General features: G+C 36.8%; 1 protein-coding gene across 2 annotated transcripts in view; it reads left to right on the forward strand.

The window, feature by feature from the left end:
• LOC136034486 (protein phosphatase methylesterase 1-like) overlaps positions 1-18,431 on the forward strand; it is a 219,045-nt gene that overhangs the window by 14,495 nt on the left and 186,119 nt on the right. For both annotated transcript variants that reach the window (XR_010619188.1, XM_065715701.1), the window contains exons 2-3: positions 8,991-9,180; positions 12,478-12,587. Coding sequence is in view for 1 of the 2 variants with exons in the window: in XM_065715701.1 (XP_065571773.1) it covers positions 8,991-9,180; positions 12,478-12,587 (300 nt within the window). In the remaining variant the exon portion in view is untranslated. The remainder of the gene's footprint in view (positions 1-8,990; positions 9,181-12,477; positions 12,588-18,431) is intronic.

An 18,431-nucleotide genomic window follows, 5' to 3' on the forward strand; every position in this document is an offset into this window, starting at 1 on the left:
TGTGATTGGTATTCCTTCTATGGTGTCAAATTCTCTCCACCAGATTGGTGGAGAAAATTTCCGCCAATCTAGTGGATCAGAACTTAAACAAGAATATGTTGAACAACTTGACCTATTTTTGCAGGCATTACTTAACTCTGATTGTGTAGTATCTGTAATCTTTGTGGCTGATACTATTAGCTACCTTAAACCAAAGCTGTCACAATGCATAGATGGAATTCACACTCTACATATCAAATATCGTGTTCCTTAGCTTTTACAATATCTCACATTACTTCTGCAGATAATTTTTACACAAGGTCTGACTGTCAACATTTTGTGAGAGAGATCCTTCTCATGTTCCTAAAAGACAGAAAACCCTCCAAGTAATACACATCCTCCTGACCCTCTGACCCTGAATTCACACTCTACATATCAAATATCGTGTTCCTTAGCTTTACATATCTCACATTACTTCTGCAGATAATTTTACACAAGGTCTGACTGTCAACATTTTGTGAGAGAGATCCTTCTCATGTCCTAAAAGACAGAAAACCCTCCAAGTAATACACATCCTCCTGACCCATACTTTATCAACCAGTTTATGCAAGCTTTATAAATATTGTTCATTAAAGAGCTTGAAGAAAAACGTTACACATCTCACATCAATTTAGCCTTCAACATAGGGGAGATGTGGGGAAGATGGGACAAGGGTCAGACGGGACATGGTACCTTTGTGAAAAAAAAATTGTGCAAAAAATCCCGCCTGATGACGAACGACGTGCCATCTATCAGTAAGTATGCATGTGTTTTCCTGAAGAAATCGAGAAACATTTCATCAGAGATTTTAGGTAAGAGTTTTTTTATGGGTGTTTGAGTAAGAAAAAGGGACTGGTTTTTACAAAAAATCTTTTGAACAGTTCGTCGGAGGGTATTGAATGTTTTTTTTGTCTGAAGTAGTTTTCTTTAGGCTACAAAATGTTGTTCAGTGGTTGACCTGAACTACCATCTAGGGGCAGAAGATGAAGTTTGTGTGGAGAGCTACCTGTTTGGGTACTCTGGGACACGTGTTCCTGGGTACCCTGGGACACTTTTTGTCCATTTTGTCCCAGGGTACCCTCATTTCAACAACTGATAATGTAATGTAAGGTCAAGCTGTGAGACGGAACTGCCTGATATACACCAGATAATCTTTCAAACTGTGTTAGCCATGGCAACAATAAAACGGTTCTTTGCTTTTCGTTCCTAAAAGTATCATTTTTTGCAGAATGCCGAGGATGAGGAAGTCTGATCCCTCTCTTTATGCCTGGGACAAAGAAAACATGAGGCTGCTGTAATGGCTTACTTAAAAGATGGAAAGCCAATCAGAACTGCAGCAACACTGCATGCTGTTCAGAAATCAACACTTTCTCGGTACTGTAAGGCATATTCGCGTCGGCAGACGAAGAAAAAGTTGCATTTCGCTTCACACCACGCTATGATGTGAAAAAGTATTCTCTTCTGAAATGGAAGATTCACTCGAATCTTATATTCTACTTTCATCACGAATGAACTACGGACTTACGAAAAAACGGACAAAGAAATTAGCTTGGGAATTTGCCCAAGGCGAACACCCTGAAATACCCTAATCATGGGATGACAATGAAGCAGCAGGAGAAGACTGGTATAAAGGTTTCATGAGAGACATACAAGAATTTCCTTGAGGAGACCGGAAAGCACCAGCCTTCATCGCAACCCTTGGTTTCAACCGTGCTGCAGTTGACACATTCTATAAACATCTTGAAGAGCTACAGTCGAAGTTTCATTTCCAGCTGACCGCATCTACAGCATGGATGAGACGGGCTTATCGAATGTTCAACAGAAATGCCGGAAGGTACTTAGCCCTAAAGGTGTAAAGCAGCTAGGAGCAACTACATCACAGAAAGAGGAAAACTAGTTACAATGGTTGGAACTATCAATGCGATGGGAAGCTTCATTCTCCCTTACCTTATCTTTGGAAGGACCCGCTTGTTGAAAGACTCTTAGATGGGGCACCACCAGGGACAAAAGCTGTCGCCAGTGGAAAGCCCGGAAATGCATGGATGACGACGAGTTATTCCTTGGCTACTTTGAGCACTTTAAAAGGTACGTAAGGTGCTCTCCTGAGCAACCAGTCTTTCTTCTCATGGACAACCATGATAGTCACATGAGCTACAGCTTCATTTCTGCTGCGAAAGAGATGGGGTTGCAAATAACTGACATTTCCCCCACACACGTCAAACAGGCTGCAGCCCCTTGATGTGACCGTCTATTCACCACTTAAAACATATTTCTACCAAGCTATTGAAAACTGGCTAAGAAACCATCCTGGAAGACCAGTCACGGAATACGAAATCTCTGAACTTCTTGGGGTTGCTTTCCCTAAAGCATTCAACCCCAACCAACATAATGAGTGGTTTTTCTAAACCAGGAATCCATCCGTTTATCCCAATGTCTGGGAAGAATCAGACTTTCTTCCATCCCTGACTCCCGTCAGCAATCCCTGCGATCCGACAGATGAAGTGCAGATCAATGTCGGCGCAGGGAGCAGCTCATCAACGCAAGCGGACAGTGGGCTGTCAGACAGGGAGTCAGTGGGCGCTGGTGGTTCAGTCTGTGTTCTGCTCGATCAAATACTTCCCCTTCCTAAACGTCAAATTGATATTCAGAAAAAAAAAGGAGGAAGGAAGCCTGGCCAGTCCAAGATTTTGACTGCAACCCCCGTTAAGGATGCCATTTTGAACAGAGAGGCAGAGAGACCTGAAGAGGAAAAAGAAGGAAGAAGCAAAGGAAATAAAAAACAGAAGATAACGAAAAGAAAGCAAGATAAAAAAGAGATCAAGCAAAGGTGGCTTTAGATTTTAGCCACAGTAGTGATGCTGCTTCTGTTGAGCTCTGTGCTGACACTGATGATTCCTTGCACCTGAGTGACATGGAAGAGACTGTGAAAGAACCAACGGAGATAAAGCCTGGCGATTTTGTACTGGTTAGGTACGTCAGTTAGAAAAGTTCAAAGTATTATGCTGGTGAAGTCTTGGAGATTGAACTGGAAGGGTATAGTGTGAACTTCCTAAAACGGAAAGTCCCTACGTGAAATTCGTATTTCCACAGCCAAAGGACGAAGCCTTTGTCACAACAGATGAGATCGAGTTACGCCTACCAAGACCGAATCTTAGTGGAGGCACAGAACGGGCTGTGAAAGCCCTGACTTTTGATATTGACCTTTCGCAGTTCCCCGTTGAATGAATAATGTTACAAGTTTTTTTATTATGTTTTTATTTTCATTGAAGTTGACTATAGGTTTGTAATAAATGAAATTTGATCAAAAAGTGCACTGTGTCCAGAGTACCCTTAACCGTGTCCCCAGAGTACCTTGGGGTCAGGGTACTCTGGGACAGAAGAGGAGGGTTCGGAAAATCATTGGTACCAAAAAGATAGATTAAGAAAATAATCTACAAAAAATCTGGGAGAAAGCCCAAGCAATTCCACTTAAGTGAGTAGCAGAATCAGGCGATTTGGCCAAAGCGTTCTCCAGATATTGGACAGACACTTGAAAATGTCCCAGGGTACCCACATCTCCCCTAGTATTGGAAGTGTGGACAACCTTGCGATTATTCAAATTCACCCAATTCTCACCTCTGCTCATAAACAATTCAACAACCGTTTAAGATAACAGCACTTTCCCAATGATTTAGCATGTGCTGTATTTTAGACCTCACGTATTCTCGGGTATTGGCATTGCTGAATGGTAATTACTTTTCGTTAAATGAATAATGGAATTGTTAAATGTTGCTTTTTAGAATTTGCAGTGAAACTTCTCAAGAAGAGAACTAATAGTGAATAGCTTGAAATTAATTTTTCCATATTAACTCTTTCTCATTTTGTAAAATGTTGAATATTTAATGGGTCCTTTTCTACTTTCGAGGGGGAATAAGTGTATTGTGATTCAATTTTGAATTGTAATTTTGTATTGTCTTGTATTTAATAATAAACTTCTCTCTCTCTCTCTCCCTTTCTCTCTCTCTCTCTCTCTCTCTCTTTCTCTCTCTCTCTCTCTCTCATCCTCTCTCTCTCTCTCTCTCCTCTCTCTCTCTCTCTCTCTCTCTCTCTCTCTCTCTCTCCTCTCTCTCTCTCTCTCTCTCTCTCTCTCTCTCTCTCTCTCTCTCTCTCTCTCTCTCTCTCTCTCTCTCTCTCTCCTCTCTCTCTCTCTCTCTCTCTCCCTCTCTCTCTTTTTCCTGCCCAGATCTGATTATCCTCTGTGTAAAACTTTTTATGCTATTGTCTAAGGCATGGTTGTATTATTTAACAATGTTGTTGTAAAGTTAGTTTTATCCATAGTCTGAAGTGGTTATGCTTGCATTCAGAAAGCAGTTACACCCAAAAAGTGATGATATACCCTAGCTAAATTAACTTGACCGGCTTAAATCTAACTGTGTCTTTGATGTTCAAGGTTTGTTCAAGCACAAAGGTAAACATAGCCGTATTGTATCCTTTCAGATTAAAATAAATATAGTTAAACCTTCCTAGGCAATTATCTAAGTCCTGGTTTTAAGCCAAACATCATTGATGGGTTCTAAATTACCTGAAATGTTGATTGAACCAACACCAAATACAAATATACATAGTCTCATCCACTGATAAGGGTAATGGGGTTGAAGAGTTGATTTTGGGGGAGAGAGAGTTGAAAGCGTGAAAAATTGCATTTTTATTATATAATTTTCTCCACATTTGGTGGGATGCAGAAGTGGAGAACTGCATGTAAAATTCCCCTGGCCTTCTCATACAATCATTTTTTGGATTTATATTGTTATTTGAATGCTTTCAGCTGTCTTGAAATCACGTCCCTTTTGACTTTTGATTTCTGTACAGTGGAAAGAATAAATAATAACGAATTCCAGCTATTTTTCAATTGCTAGTTAAATAAAAGTTATTTAAATGTTCAAATAAATATCCTTACTAAAATAAAAGAATAAAATGAAATAGATATCATGCTGTACCACAATCATTGCAAACCAAATCATTTTTCCAGGATATCTTAACCCAAAGTGAACAGTCTTTGACTTATCTGCGTTGAACTACAATTTCTACTTAGGTAACCAATTTGGAAATTCATCAGTGTCAGCCTGGATGAGGCATATGCTATCTTGTGAATTGAAAGATCAAACAGTATTGGAGTCTTTCATATAGAGGTGCCTTTTATTTTTGTAAGACCGGTGCATCACAGATGTCCTGGTACTGTACCTTGATGGACTTTACTAATGCACCTGCAGTTTCTAATAAGAAAGCTTGTCAATTTTCTCCATAAACCCGAACCCTTTGATTTCTATTTTCCAAAAGCTTCACAGTTCTCTGTGAATTACCAAAGTCATCTTTATTTCTGCCTTCATGTATTGCAGTTATGCTAGGTTTCCTTTAATTTTTTATATACTCATGGTTAAGACACATTGGGAATTGCCATCTTTTCTAAGGGCTGCTAATCTCTGGAGCCTTTGTCCTGGGCTTCAAATCGCCTAAAATTGCACCTGGAGTAATTTTTAGGACTCATTCGTCTGGGGTATAGTGATTCCTTTAGTTCTAAAATTATACCATTAATGAATGTAAGTATGTTTATTGTAAGTAAGGTTTACCCTATAGTAAATAGCCTAAGTTTTCAGTTCAGGCATTGCTATTTAAAACTCAGATGTCTATAATGGTATGAAGTGAAGCACAAGATAGGAGAAATAATAAGAAGGCAAGCCATAAATATTAAATATATTTCATCTATAAGAAATTGGTTTCTACAATAATTAGTATGCAAGATTTGTAGCCTGGTTTGGTCAGGCCTTAATTCTCGTTATCCTGAGTCTTTTTAGCGTTTACTAGCTTTAATCTTGAAGGCATTTAACAGCAGTTTTTTTGATGCTATGTAGTATCAAAAAGCAAAGAATAAAAAACAAAGAATTTTTGTAGTATGAAAAATTAATAAAAAAACAAATTTTTTCAGCTGAAAGTAAGGAGCAGTATCAAAACTTAAAATCAACAGAAATTATTACATGGATGAGGGGGATTGCTCCTTAACAACACCTCGCTCTTTATGCTAAAGTTTTTTAGTACTTAAAAAGAAGATTCTTTTTGTTTAATTAAACGAACCTTGTGTTTCAGTTGAAAAAAACTTTTTGTATTTAGTTTCTAAATGTTTTTAAATAGTGTTAGGAAATCTGCCTCAACTCCATGGAAAAATCCCTTCTCACGGATATATTCTCTTGACTATTCAATCCTGATGAAAATTTACCCCCGGCAGTTACCCTTAGCATCTCCATGCATAAAATTGAGTTGGTAAAGAGAAAGAAAGACATAAGAAGATTTTTTTTTAGGAATTCTGCAAAATTTCTCCTGACAAATTCACTCCCTAGAAACCCCCTACCCGTTGAAAGCTCTCCCCGTGGAAAATAACTGTACATAAACAATGTGCAAATTTTATAACTTAAAGACCTTTCCCCTTGGGCTTTGGGAAGACATGATATCGCCAAAGGTATGGTTTTTTGGCCTTTTAACTATGCTGAATAAAATGGCTATCTATTAATTTTGATCAGACAATTTTGAGAAAGAGGGGCATAGAATGGGGCCTAGTGGTCCTCCAATGTTTTTAGTCACTTAAAAATGTCACTAGAACTTTTAATTTGCGTCTGAATGAGTCCCGATATTCTAGGACCACTGGGTCGATGCGATCACCCCTTGGAAAAAACAAAAAATAAACAAATATACACGCACCCGTGATCTTTCTTCTGGAAAAAAAAAATACAAAATTCCATATTTTTGCAGATATGAGCTTGAAACCTCTACAGTATGGTTCTCTGATACGCTGAGATTCCATGACTTTTAGTTTTCTCCTTTTTCTCGAAAATCTGGCAAATTTTCTCAGACTCGTAGCCTTTGATAGGTAAGACTAAACTTAATAAAACTTATATATTTGAAATCTGTATAATAATCCGATGCTTTTGAATTCCGTTTTTCAGAGTGTCGGTTACTATTGAGCTGGGTCGCTCCTAATTTACCACGAACTATTCGATATATAAAATCTAGCCTTTCGATTGAAATTCTGATATATATATATATATATATATATATATATATATATATATATATATATATATATATATATATATATATATATATCTCGGCATGCGACAGGCTTTTATACATGGATTCTCATTGTTGTCTTCTAAACACATACAATTTGAGCCTTTTCTTGATGTCCTGACGTCTAAATTGACCTTAAATTAGAAGTATTGGCTTTGTAAAATTAAGTTTTTTTTATTGCATCTTTAACTTTTGCCTTGGCTTGTCTTTTGTCATTATGAAAGACGTTTTGGCAAACCTTTGCTTCTTTTCCCTGTTCAAGTGGTGGTAAAAAACTTCTTTTTCTTCTTACGATTGATCTAGTCCAGGTTTTTGATTTTCAAAGGTATGGTGGCCATTGATAATCACCCATGTTTCTTTTAATTGTTCAGGAGGTGGGACCGAAACTTCTTCTTTTGCCTTGGCGTGTTTTTTGTCATTATGAAAGACGTATCGCCGAACCTTTGTTTTGTTTAATTTTTCAGGTGGTGGGACAAAAACTTCTTTTGCCTCGGCTTGTCTTTTGTCATTATGAAAGATATATAGTCCAAACTTTGTTTCTTTTACTAGTTCAGGTGGTGGGACAAAAACTTCTTCCAACGATTTATGTAGTCCAGGTTTTTGATTTTCAAAGGTATGGTAGGCATTGATGACCACCTTTGTGTCTTTCAATTGTTCAGGTGGTGGGACAAAAACTTCTTATTTTGCCTCCGCTTTTTATTTGTCATTATGAAAGGCATGTAACCAAACCTTTGATTCTTTTAATTGTTCAGGTGGTGGGACAGAAACTTCTTTCTTTTCCAACGATTTATTTAGTCTAGGTTTTTGATATCCAAAGGTATGGTAGTCATTGATGACCTTATCCTTGTCAAAATCCGAAACTCAATCATCATCGCTATCATTTCCAATTTTGACACGTTTTGATTCTCGCTGTCCAGGTTGATTTTCATTGACTCGCTCACATGTTCGGTATCGCAAGTCTTCTAACCGCGTGTGTCTTTGCTCTTCATTTCATTTTTGACACGCCACCGCTTTTCTTCTAACCGCATGTGTCTTTGCTCTTCATTTTCATTTTTGACTCGCTCACATGCTCGGTGTCGCATGTCTTCTTACCGCATGTGTCTTTCCTCTTCATTTTCATTTTTGACACGCTTCAATTTTCGTTTTCGCATATTTTCTAACCGCCCGTGTCTTTGTTCTTCATTTTCATATTTGACAGGTTTTTAGATTTTGATTATTTTTGACAATTTAGCAATGGCCTTTGCTTTAGCTGCCCGTATTTGTTACGAGCATTTGATAGTTCAGGTATTGGTTCCAAGGAATCGCCATTTATCGTAACTGCAACTGCAAATTTTTGTTATTTGTGCCTCCCAGCAGTCGTTATATTATATAAATAACTGATGCGTTGGAAACTCAACAATTTTATATATACTGGACTTGACATCATATAAGAAAATGCTTATGTGATGTCGAGGAATGCTTATATGATGTACTAACATAGTACATTACGTCATTTGCAAATGCCAAAATTAAGGCTCTTAACGGATTTTCTCAGACTTCTGACCTATCAAGATCATTTTTTTTATGGTAGTAGACTCAAATTATCTAACCTTTTTTATGGCTCGAATGAAATTAATTAACACATTAAAAAAAATATGTAAAAAATAAAATTAAAAAGAAATCTCATGCTAATATGACAGGAATAAATCTAGTCAAATTATGGAATCTTCTGCACTCAGTGAACCATCCCGCTAACCTTGACTATCTTTGCTCGAAATTATAATTTATTATATATGTAACGCCATCAATAAATCGAAAGTAGTTTACTGGTCCTAGTTTACAAATTTTTTTTCTATAATTATACCTAGGTTTCCAACAAAACATTTTTTTTTAAGTTCCAGCAAGAAAAGGCTACAAAGAAGAAATTATAGCCCTGAATCTTGGTCACCATATTTTGGAAATGATGAATTTGTTGAAACGCAAGCAGGGAAATTTCATGTATATCATGGCGGAGAAAATGCTGGCCCTTTGCTTGTTATGCTACATGGCGGTGGGTATTCTGGCTTAACATGGTCGGTCTTCAATGTGAGTTATGGTTCCAATGTCTTGTGCACGATTCTGGAAAGTGCTATTGCTAATTCTTTTACTCTCTGTTTTAAAATTGTCATGACAAAGTTGTCATTTATTCCTTGCTTATTTTGGTAACCATGCATGGAGGTTGCAATTCAGAACTTTTTCATAAAAGATTTTTAAAAGAAAAAAAGACTGAGAAAAAAACGCAAAGCAAAAAAAAGCAAAGCCGAAATTTTTAGCATAGGATCAAAGAATTTCTCTTGGAGGGGGCTCAAGGGTCTACTGGGTGTAAAAGCGTATTCTTGTCAAAATATTTCAAATTTCTTGTATTTTAACAGTGTTTGTCTCAAAATTCTTCTAGGACAGGAAGGTTTTCTAGAGTATATATCAATTTTATTATGTAAGAGCTCTTTTTATATAGGATTCATGAAAATGTCTTTATATGTGAGTTAACTATTTTTTTTTCGGAATTTTCATTAGTCTCTCATTGCACCTAAACACAATGGGCATATCTCAATTTTTGTTTTCTAAAAAATTAGTTAAAAAGCAAGGAAGATTCTTTTATTGGATATTCATACACAAGCCAGTTTTTGTATAGGTGTATTAACTTTATGTGAGGCAAGGGAGACCGGCTATGATTAGAGAGAATATGGCTCAACTTTTCTTCCACAAAGAATACCTAAAATGATTTAATGCCAAAATAAATATAAATTATTCAGCTACGCAATGTAATATTGATAATTCTTGTTATTATTTAAATCTCTGAAAAGAGAAGAAAACTACACTTTGAGATGCAACTTTTGGTTTTGGGTAGGACAATGTACCATGTATAACTTGTGTACCATGCACAACTTATTTCTGGAAAAACTGCCAAAGCAAAAAATTTGTACTTATTAGTTCTCGATTCTTAGTTACTTGCATAATAAGAAGTGAAGATCAAATATCTTAGCATAAGGAGCATCTAGTAGTTATCACAAATTCTAAGAAAAGCTTGATGTCGAAAGTACCTTTCAAGCACATAAAACAAAGCAAAATTGTGCTTTTTAGTCAGATAATAAAAAATACCGAACAACAAACCAACAAAAAAAAGAATGAATCCTTTTTAAGCAACTAATGATGGTATGTAAACTTCTAATCCTGTACATAGGGAGGGGGACTTTTTCCAAAGGCTCTCACCCTCTCCTGCGGATAATTGAAGAATATCAGTCCAAAAATGTCTTTTTAATGTATGAGTCGCACCCCATCTAAACAAAGTTCCTACTTCTACCATAAATAGTTACACCAAAGACTTTTCATCTGCAACTGAAATCGTCAAGAACAAATCTATTGCTTTTGATTTAATGCTTTTGACTTTCAAGTAAATTTAGGCAACATCATTTGACATTTCTCTCAAAATATCCATTGCAGTCTCCTGGACATTCTTCTTGCAAACCTCCTCTGATTGAATCATCAGTGTACTCGTATTTTCATCTGTAGAGAATGATCGAAGCCCGCTGGTTAACCTTCAAAGGGACCCCTGTGAAAATAGGAGAAGGGTCTGAGTATTAAATATTTACAAATTTACAAAATGAGTCTGGTAGGAAAAGAAGTAATTCTCTTGATTAAAATGACACGAAGAGAAATTCGTTTTCTAGCTTATATACAATAATGGGATCAACCAGCTTGAATACATCTTTTAAGGATCTGAGTAAAAAATTATCGATATTTTTAAAGGGTATGTCCAGTCAGACAAAAAAAAGCAATGCTCTTGATAAAAATGGCTTGATGAGAAAATTATTTTCTAGCTTATATAGTAAAATGTGTGATCAATCAGTTTGAATACATTTTTTAAGGATATTGAGTAACTGTTTATATGTTTTCTAGGCTGGCCAAAAGAAAAAAAAAGCAATGCTCTTGATTAAAAGGGCTTGATGAAAAATTCATTCTAAAGCTTATTTACTAAAATAATATGATCAACCAGTTTGAATACATTTTTTTAAGAATCTGAATAAATATTAATATATTTTGTAGGCTGGCTCCAGTCAGACAAAAAAAGCAATGCGCTTCTTAAAAAACCTTCACGAGATTGCTATTTTTATTTAATAACTTGAGTTAACAATGGGTAATATGCATAATTTACAGTCATTTTTCCCAGCTGCTATGTTGATTTCTGTCGTCCCCAAAGGCATTGTTAGTTGACGTTTTAACTATCCTTAATCAAATGGCTACCGGTATCTCAAAATATTGATCGAATGTTGTTCTGGAAATGGGGTCGTGGAAGGGGGTTAGTTGCCCCCAAATCTTTTTGGTCACTTAAAAAGGGCACTAGAACTTTTGATCCCTGTTTGAGCGAGCCCTCTACCGATCTTCTAGGACCATTTTTCCGATACGAACACCCCTAGAAAAAAAATAATAAAAAATTCAAAATTCCACTTTTCGTAGATAGGAGCCTGAAATCACTTCGCAAAGGCTCTAGATATGCTGAAGCTGATGGTTTATTTTTTTATTAAATATCGCTTAAATTTTTGGAACCTCACCCCCTGCCCTTTCGAAAATCAGGCAAATTTTTTCAGGCTTGTAGCTTTTTATGTGTAACATTAAACTTATTGAATTATATATATTTGGAATCAGCATGAAAGGCTATGTTTTTAATGAATCTTTTGTCGTCAAAATTCTGTATGTATAATAGTATTGTTTCCCTTTATTAAGGTTTACTGTAAAGCTGTTCTCAAGACGAAGATCAACATGGCAATGTAGGTCAAAAAGATCGAAATGATCGTCCTTTTGATAGCAACTTTGCAAACTCTTTTTGGTAATTACTCTACGAGCTTAGGCATGACTGTGGCGAAAAGTCGTTGCCTGTTTTCTGGGTAATGTACTCTTACTATTTTATGGTCGTTTTTCTACATGAATAATAAAAAAAACTAAAAACAGTTTCATTAAATTTTTAAAATCGTTAGAATGCTATTTTCATGAAGTCCTGTCCTGTGGTGGCGCAGTGGATTTGACCTTAGCTTGGTAATACAGGACCCAGAAATCGAATCATGCTGCAGCAATGCACTGCAGGGCCGACGCAGGGACTTAGTAGTCAAGAAGCGTCGTTAATCTGAATACATGATATCCTCTGTGACCATAGGATTTTTTTCTATTCATTTTAAGTTTAACTACCAAGCCCTTAGTGAATGTTTTATTTATTTATTTTTGCACTATGGAATTAGAAATTGATTGCTGCTAGAAACGTATAATCAAGAGTTCCTTGAAATTTGGTTTGTTTTTGTGTAAGTACTGTAACATATATTTATGGTATATTTTTTTTATTTTCGACTGTAGGTGGCTATAACAAGTCTTGTTACTTGTCAAACAGTGGCAATTGACATGCGAGGTCACGGAAGTACTGATACTACAGACGAGGAAAATTTATCGTCAACCATCATGGCAAGGTTTGTCTAATTTATTTGACCTTGCAGCAATGTTAATCCGTTGCGAAATGTGTATTCTCGACATGGCTTTCCAAGAATGATGAAAGGTGCTAGAACTTAGTAATTCTTGTGTATATAAAAAATAGTTCACCAATGTACCCCAATCAAAGAGCTTATGGTAACGAGCTGTAAGCAAGGAGTGACTCAGTCCAATAGTAACCGAAACTAAAAAAAGGAACTTTCAAAGAAAATACACATCAAAAGAATTGGCTTTTTGCGTTGATTCCAAATATATAAAATTCATTAAGTTTAATGTTGCCAATCAAGAGCTACGAGCCTGAGAAAATTAGCTGGATTTTCAAATAATGGGGAGAAACACCCCCAAAAAGAAGCGATCTTATCAAAAATCACACCGTCGGATTCAGCATATAAGATCACCCTACTTTGAGGTTTGAAGCTCCTATAAACAAAAATGTTGAATTTGCTTCTTTTTTTTTGCCCGAGAAAAGATCAAGGATATGTGTTTATTTTTTTTCTCCAAGGATGATTATATCGAACGAATTGTAGTAAAAGATTAGAAATTAGAACTTCTAGCGTCCTTTTTAAGTGATCAAAGAGATTGGAGGTTAGCTAGCCTCTAATTTTTTCATTTAACAGTAAATTAAGAACCAAGTTTGTTTTAAATAAAAATAAAGAGCAGCAGAAAAATTTAAAACGAATGAAATTTATCCCATAAACGAAGGGTAGTACCAATATTTTAAAGCGTAACAAATAGCCAGTTAGTAAGTGCAACTGTCTTATTCACTCATTGGTTTTCGAAACATCGGGACTGAAAATTGTGTTTTTAAAGCCAATGCGCATAAATAATTCCTTTCACTCTTCTAGATCTAGAGTAATAGGTTTGAACTTTTCCTCGCATTTGCTATTGTATTAGAGCATTCATTCTTGAAGTAATCGGAAAAGAAAGTCAAACTTTAGTATAAAAGTTGGGGAGTGAGGGATGGTAGCCTTTTCCATCCCCCTCATGTATAAGATAATTTCTGTTCAAGTTTTAATACATTCTGTACTTTCGGTTAGAAAAACCCATTTTTTTATGCCAATGTTTGTTCCTTTTTATGGCACTTGGTATTAACCAAGTGACATATAGCGATCGCAACTTCTGTTGGTCTGTCTGTCTGTCTGGTTTTGCTACTTTAGGCACTTACGGGTAAGCTAGGACGATGAAATTTGGCAGGCGTATCAGGGACCGGACTGTTTTCCCGATTTTACCATATGGGGGGGGGAGTGGGGGGGCGGTTAATTTAGAAAAAAATAGAAAAAATGAAGTATTTTTAACTTACGAACGGGTGATGGAATGAAATTTGATCTTAATGAAATTTTATGTTTGGAAAGATATCGTGTCTCAGAGCTCTTATTTTAAATCCCGACCAGATCCAGTGACATTGGGGGGGTTGGAGGGGGGAACCTAAAATCTTGGAAAACGCTTAGAGTGGAGGGATTGGGATGAAACTTGGTGGGAAAATAAGCAGAAGTCCTAGATACGTCATTGACATAACCGGAACGGATCTGGTCTGTTTGGGGGGGGGGGGTTAATTCTGAAAATTTAGAAAAAATGAAGTATTTTTAACTTACGAAGGAGTGATCGAATCTTAATGAAATTAGAAGTTTAGAAGGATATCGTGTCTCAGAGCTCTTATTTTAAATCCCGACTGGATCCGGTGACATTGGGGGGAATTGAGGGAGGGGGACCTAAAATCTTGGAAAACGCTTAGAGTGGAGGGACTGGGATGAAACTTGGTGGGAAAAATAAACACAAGTCTTATGTACGTGATTGATATAACTGGAGCGGATCCGCTCTCTTTGGGGGAGTTGGGGGGAGAAGGGTTGATTCTGAAAAATTAGGTATTTTTAACTTACGTAGGAGTGATCAGATCTTAATGAAATTTGATGTTTGGAAGGATATCATGTCTCAGAGCTCTTACGTTAAACCCCGACCGGATCCGGTCAAGGGGAAGTTGGGGGGGGGGACCTAAAATCTTGGAAAATGCTTAGAGTGGAGGGATCGGGATGAAACTTGGTGGGAAAAATAAGCACAAGTCCTAGGTAAGGGATTGACATAACCAGAATGGATTTGCTCTCTTTGAGGGAGTTGGGAGGAGGGGAGAGTTAATTACAGTAAATTAGAAATAACGAGGTATTTTTAACCTAAGAAAGAGTGACCGTATCTTAAGGAAATTTCATATTTAGAAGGACTTTGAAACTAAGATCTCTTATTTTAAATCCCGACCGGATCCAGTGTCATTAGGGGGGGGGGGCGGAAATCTTTGAAAATGCTTAAAGCGGAGAGATCAGGATGAAGCTTGGTGAAAAGAATAAGCATAGGTCCAAGATAGGTGACTGAAATAACTGGACCGGATCCGCTCTCTTTGGTGGAGCTGGGGGGGGGGGAGTAATTCGGCAAAATTAAAAAAAAAATGAGGTATTTATAACTTGCGAACGGGTGATCACATTTTGATGAAATTTGATATCTAGTAGGATCTTGTGCTTTAGAACTCTCATTTTAAATCCCAACCAGATCCGGTGACATTGAAGGGAGTTGGAGGGGGAAGTCGGAATTCTTGGAAAACGTGAAAATCAAGGTATCTTACGAATGGGTGATCGGATCTTAATGAAAATTAATATATAGAAGAATCTTATGTCTCAGATGCTCCATTTTCAATTCGAATCGGATCAGGGGACATAGAGGGTTGGAGGGGGGAAACAGAAATCTTGGAAACCGGAAATCTTGGAAAACGCTTAGAGTGGAGAGATCGGGACGTAACTTGATGGGAAGAATAAGCACAAGTTATAGATACGAGATTGACATAATTGGTACTGATCCGTTCTCTTTGGAGGAGCTGGGGGTTGTTAATTTAGAAAAATTAGAAAAATTGAGGTATTTTTAACTTAAGAACGGGTGACCGGATCTTAATGAAATTTGATATTTAGAAGGAACTCATGTCTCGGAGCTCTTATTTCAAATCCCGACCAGATCTGTTGACATTGGGGGGAGTTGGAGAGGGAAACCCGAAATCTTGGAAACTGCTTATAAATGTTGCAGATACGTGATTGACGTAACCGGACAGGATCCGCTCTCTTTGGGGGAGTTAGGTGGTGGGGTTCAGTGCTTTGGCGAGTTTGGTGCTTCTGGACGTGCTAAGACGATGAAAATCGGTAGGTGTGTCAGGGAACTGTACAAATTGACTTGATAAAGTCGTTTTCCCCGATTCGACCATCTGGGGGCTGAAGGGAGGGAAAAGTTAGAATAATTGAGGTATTTTTAGGTTGCGAGTGGGTGATCGGATCTTAATGAATTTTAATATTTAGAAGGAGCTCGTGACTCAGAGCTCTTATTTTAAATCCCGACCGGCATTAAGCCTCTGATTTTCCTTGTAAAGCAATCTATTGATTCTTAGAATTTTGCTAGAGCTCACACCATATGAGCTGTTGGCTCTTGGCTCTTCCGACCTCGCCACAAGTGCCATATGAGCTCTTAGCTCTTGTTAACATTCAAGCTACTTCTAAAAGATATAGACTTTCTTCTAAGTTTAACTTTTTGCGTAACAGTACTTAGATCTAACTAGATCTAACATAATCTAACATAATGAGACCTAATATAGGTGTGCTTGCTTTACGCAATAAAAAAGGATTTTATTTAATACGAAGCATGCTGTCAGTCTCATCAAACGAACATTAGTCTCATCTCAACTAACATTAGCATAAAACAACGGGTTTTTCGAACTGAAAGTACAGAATCTCATCTTCACGCTAAAGCTCAACTTTTATCACAATGCTTTGATACGTAAAACTAATGTATTCTGTTAAAAACGTCCGTATACACAATATCAGGAATCTGTCATTCCCTTCCCCTCCTCTTAGTACCCATAATACAAGTGTAGTCCAGACTTATTTCATTAAATGAATAATGATCAGGTTTTAAATTTTCCCTTCATATTTCTCTGAAGGATTTCTTATGCGAAGTCGAGAATTTGAGCCTAAAAATGCAGCTATTCTGGCTCTAGGGACCCCCTCCCCAACTCCTAAACTAGTTTTTAACTACGCAACATTGAATGAACGTTAGTATTACTGAATAAATTGTTCGTGATAACTGTTAACCTTGTATATACTGCATATTTTCTAAGGGATAAATCCGCTACTTACCGCTTATTACCATGAATTGTTTGATGACTTTAGAGTTTTTCAATTTCCCAACTCTGAGACCGTACCTCTTGTAACGAGAGTCGTTGTTGCTTTTTTTCTTATAGTAATTGTGATTTATCAATTGTAGTATAAAATGCACAAAAATCTGCCCGGTTTCTTTAGTTAGACAGCGTGCTAAACCTCTCTAAATTTTTCTCCTTTGTCTTGGCCATGGCTCTCCTGTACAACGTATTTTTATGATCAGATACAGTTTTCCTTTCAAAATGGCTTCCACAAGCAAAAATGCCGAGATTATATTTCTTTTCACGTAAAAAAAACATAATAATCCAACAAACTTAAAAAAATGCTCAAACTAAAAATAGAACAGCAAAAAATGGTTATCAACTAAAACCATAAAAAAGTCAAGCTACAAAATACAATTTGACGCAATTTTGATGGTCTTTACAATAACATTTTTTCATATTAGCTATTAAAGCAAGTTTTGATATGAATGACCGCTGCAAAACTAATTGAATGTCATTTCGGGATGGGTGAATGTATTGGGCATTCCTTCCCCCTCCCTATTTCCCAACCTCTTCATATAAAAGAGATGGTCTTAGAAACTTGGGGCAGGCCTTGTTGGATCCCAAATAAAAAGCTGAAATGCCCTTTTTGACGGTTAGAATTGACAGGAGGACACCCTGTCATCTTCACAACATCCCATGCTCCCTTCTTTGCCCCAGACATCCCCCATGGCCTCTGATCATTTAAAATAATATTTTTGATGAAAAAGGTCGGAGTGTCTCAAAACACTATCTGGAGGGAACGTGATAAGTTTATCCCTTTGCAAAGTCGCATAACTTACGTAATTTATGGCTAAGGCCAGAAATTATTCAATAAGCCATATAAACAAAGACACTTCGTGGGTATATTTTGATATAAAGGCGTAAATTCTACACCTTGTTGAAATCAGGGCCATGCAAGGATTTTCAATCTGTATAATTGAAGGGCACAATTGGTAAATCCTGGGACCCCTTCAACCCTCACCCTTTCACCTTTTTTGGTTTTCCATTAGTTAGAGAATAAATGGCTCTTTTGTTTACTGACTACGGATCTGATGCTAATTGTGCAATATATATGTCCAAAATCAACACACATTAAGTAGACCTACATATTTCACAAACGGTGGACCTGTCATAACTTGCTGAAATCAGTCATGCAAAGATTTTCAATCTGTTTCATTGGAGGGACATAAAAGGGGAAGGGCTTTGGACTTGAGCCCCTTCAACCCAGATAATGATTGGAGAAATGAAACCTTAAGCAAACGAACAGAAATCCCCACAAATTGTTCGTTATTGTCATCACCTTTCCCACTCCACAAAAGGCTGAAGTGTCATTTGCGCTTTACTGACAACAAAACACATCTTTTTTACAATTTTTTCCTATAACATTAGTTATTCAGTACCCTTCAAACTTTCACGAATCTTCTTTTATGTAGTATCAGCACATTTGTGACAGTTGATTAATTCTGTATTTGTGACAGTTAATCAGTTTAATATATAATCTATTTTCATCAATGATTTCTTCTTTTTAAACCCGTTTCTCCAAATATAGGTTACTGACAATCAATTGGCTGCGATAAATTTTCAATATTAGCCATGTCTTTAGTTTTCAATAAAGTGCAGA

The sequence above is a fragment of the Artemia franciscana genome, chromosome 13, assembly GCF_032884065.1.
Source record: "Artemia franciscana chromosome 13, ASM3288406v1, whole genome shotgun sequence".
Lineage (NCBI taxonomy): Eukaryota > Metazoa > Arthropoda > Branchiopoda > Anostraca > Artemiidae > Artemia > Artemia franciscana.